At 33.8% G+C, this 2,439-nt stretch overlaps 1 protein-coding gene across 1 annotated transcript; it reads left to right on the top strand.

The window, feature by feature from the left end:
- Window positions 1-262: 262 nt before the first annotated feature.
- On the top strand, window positions 263-787 carry LOC107895511 (uncharacterized). The gene has a single exon (XM_016820778.2). The coding sequence runs from the start codon at window positions 263-265 to the stop codon at window positions 785-787; it is 525 nt and encodes a 174-aa protein (XP_016676267.2).
- The last annotated feature ends 1,652 nt before the right edge of the window (window positions 788-2,439 follow it).

Here is a 2,439-nt window from a genome sequence, read left to right as displayed (position 1 = left end):
AAACGGAACACGTCTTATTTTGTTCTTTCCTTTCCCCTAATAGTCTTGTTTAGGCACAAATTTTACCACATTTTTTGTAAACAAAATTTCAAACACGTCTAAATTCTAAACTTAGGGAAAATACCACCATAATGCTTCCCCCCTGTAACAACAACCACCTTCTAGGAAAAAACCCCATCTCTGATGGATATTTCCGATCAACAACATGGGCCATGACGACAAAGAAACACATTTTATTTGAATCTTTTCCTGCGTTTCCCCAATGTCTGAACCAGATCCTACGGCTGGTCGTACATACATATGGATCATCACTTTCCTTTTGTTAATTTCCATTGTTGTTGGAGGTGGCTGCCTTTTGACCTACTTGCTCGTTCCTAATTCTCAATCCTCGATTTTCCTTCCAACTATTGGCTTTACCCTGGATTGCATGCCTTGGATATTTTGGATCATAATAGTAGTATATCGGTTCACATCAAGGGTCTTTGGATTCAGGATGGTAATTGATAGCTTGTATGGTAATGGTAATGCTGCACCCAAAAGTTCTGGCGACGGTGTTGGAGCCAATGATATTGGTGGAGCACAAATTCTTGATGTTAGTGCCAAGTCTCCACCAAATTCTCCCAAGACTAATGAAAAGCCCTCTCAAATTGGTGAGGCTAAAAATGTTGATATTGGTCAAGAAAGTAGTACCAGGAGAGATGGTAGCTATTCTTCAAACAAGTCAAATCATATATCTACTACTTCACGTGAAAGTGAAAAGCCATTGGTCTTATCAATGCCGTCATGATTAAAATTCGGTGAACCGTTCGAATTTTCAATTCAATCAAGTATGGCATGATTGCGGAAGGTTCGATCTCAAGCAACAGTAATAATTTCTCACCAGGAAAGACCTTTTGTTTGCTTCTAATTTTTATATATATAAGAGAGTGAGAAAGAAAGGGATATGCTCATGATTGTTGGTAATTATACTCATATTTAAGAACCCAATTGTTGCTTAAATTCAATACGGAGGTACCACCCTTTTGCACTAACAAAACTTTTTTCTTGTTGAAAGAAATGAAAATTTGACCTAAGAAGGAAGATTTATTATCATTCCTAATTCTCACTATGCCATTTTTCATTAACCTTTCAAACACAATTGAGACTAGTTTTTTCTTTGCCTATCCTCAGTTTGTTCTTCTAGGTTTTTGCTCTTGAATTCTTAAGTCATTTAAGGGTTTTTTTTTGGTCAAGTAATGTAACATCGTTTTATTTTCAATAACTATTGAAGAGACTTTGTTTGCTTGGAAATGAAGTATATTGCAAAATTTTTGTATGAAGTAGCTGATTCTTTTGCTTCTCTTATCATTTTCGATATTGTAATTCACAATATATTAACAAATTAAATTACACAAAATTGTGGCACACCCCACATTATGGATGAAAGCAATTTATGTAATAAATATATTTATAAAAAAATTGATTTAAAGATTAAATGAAACTTTAGTTAAAATAGTAAAAATATTAAAAATGTAACACCCAAAAATCTAAATGTTTGATTGTGGAATTTGGTAATAATTAAATTTTTGTATCTGTGGCTATATGCTTTATTTACATGTTTAAGGTTAGGGGTTCAAGTTGTGCTTTTAGAAAGTTTTACTATTTTATTCTAAATTAACATCTATCCTTGAATTGACGACTTAAGTTTAATTCTGTGTAATTTGTATCAAGAATGAGATTGTTGGTTTGTTAGTTAAGCTTTTGTATTCTACTTGGTGTTGTGTTCGAGTCTCAGTGCATGCATTAAGGAATATTTTTTACAAGTTGTTAGAATTCTGAACGGCAGTTTTAAAATAGAAATTAAACGTTCTTTCTTTCCGTCTCCCTCTTTCATTTTCCTTTCTTTTCTTTTTGCTTTACACTGTTTGCTCCTCTTTCTCTTTTTCCTTTTTATCATTGCTTAAATTCTCATTCCCATCTTGTTGTTGTTGTCAAGTAAGTTTGTTTCCATTAATTTTGTAAGTTTTGGTGTTCAATTTTTGTTTATATTCGTCATTGTGTGTTTTAGTCGAAAACCCATTTTTTGGTTACATTTCTCAATTCTCCGTCTAAATGTCTAATTAATGCACGTTAGGAGGACGTCACGAGAAAATCATTCTTTAATGCTTTAGGTTCGAGAATTGCTACATCGTACGAAGGTAATGGTTGTTTTCATGTTTGGGGTTTTTGACAAGATTTTGACTTAGTTGGTCGATGATAGTTGTTGCGAATTGGTTCGTAATGGTTATGTTTTGAACTTCTATTTGTCACTTTTTAGGATTCTGGATCAAGTTATGTTGTTTCTACATAGACTCGTTAGCTATGCGTACCGAAAAACCGACTTTATGTGAATTTCAGATGCTGGAAAGTATGGCTGTCGACGCCACACGGCTTTGTATCAGGCTATGTGGTAGGCTGTAT

This window comes from Gossypium hirsutum, chromosome A10 (genome assembly GCF_007990345.1).
Source record: "Gossypium hirsutum isolate 1008001.06 chromosome A10, Gossypium_hirsutum_v2.1, whole genome shotgun sequence".
NCBI classification, from domain to species: domain Eukaryota; kingdom Viridiplantae; phylum Streptophyta; class Magnoliopsida; order Malvales; family Malvaceae; genus Gossypium; species Gossypium hirsutum.
The sequence above is the reverse complement of the archived record's forward strand: the minus strand, read 5'-3'. Positions and strand labels throughout refer to the sequence as shown.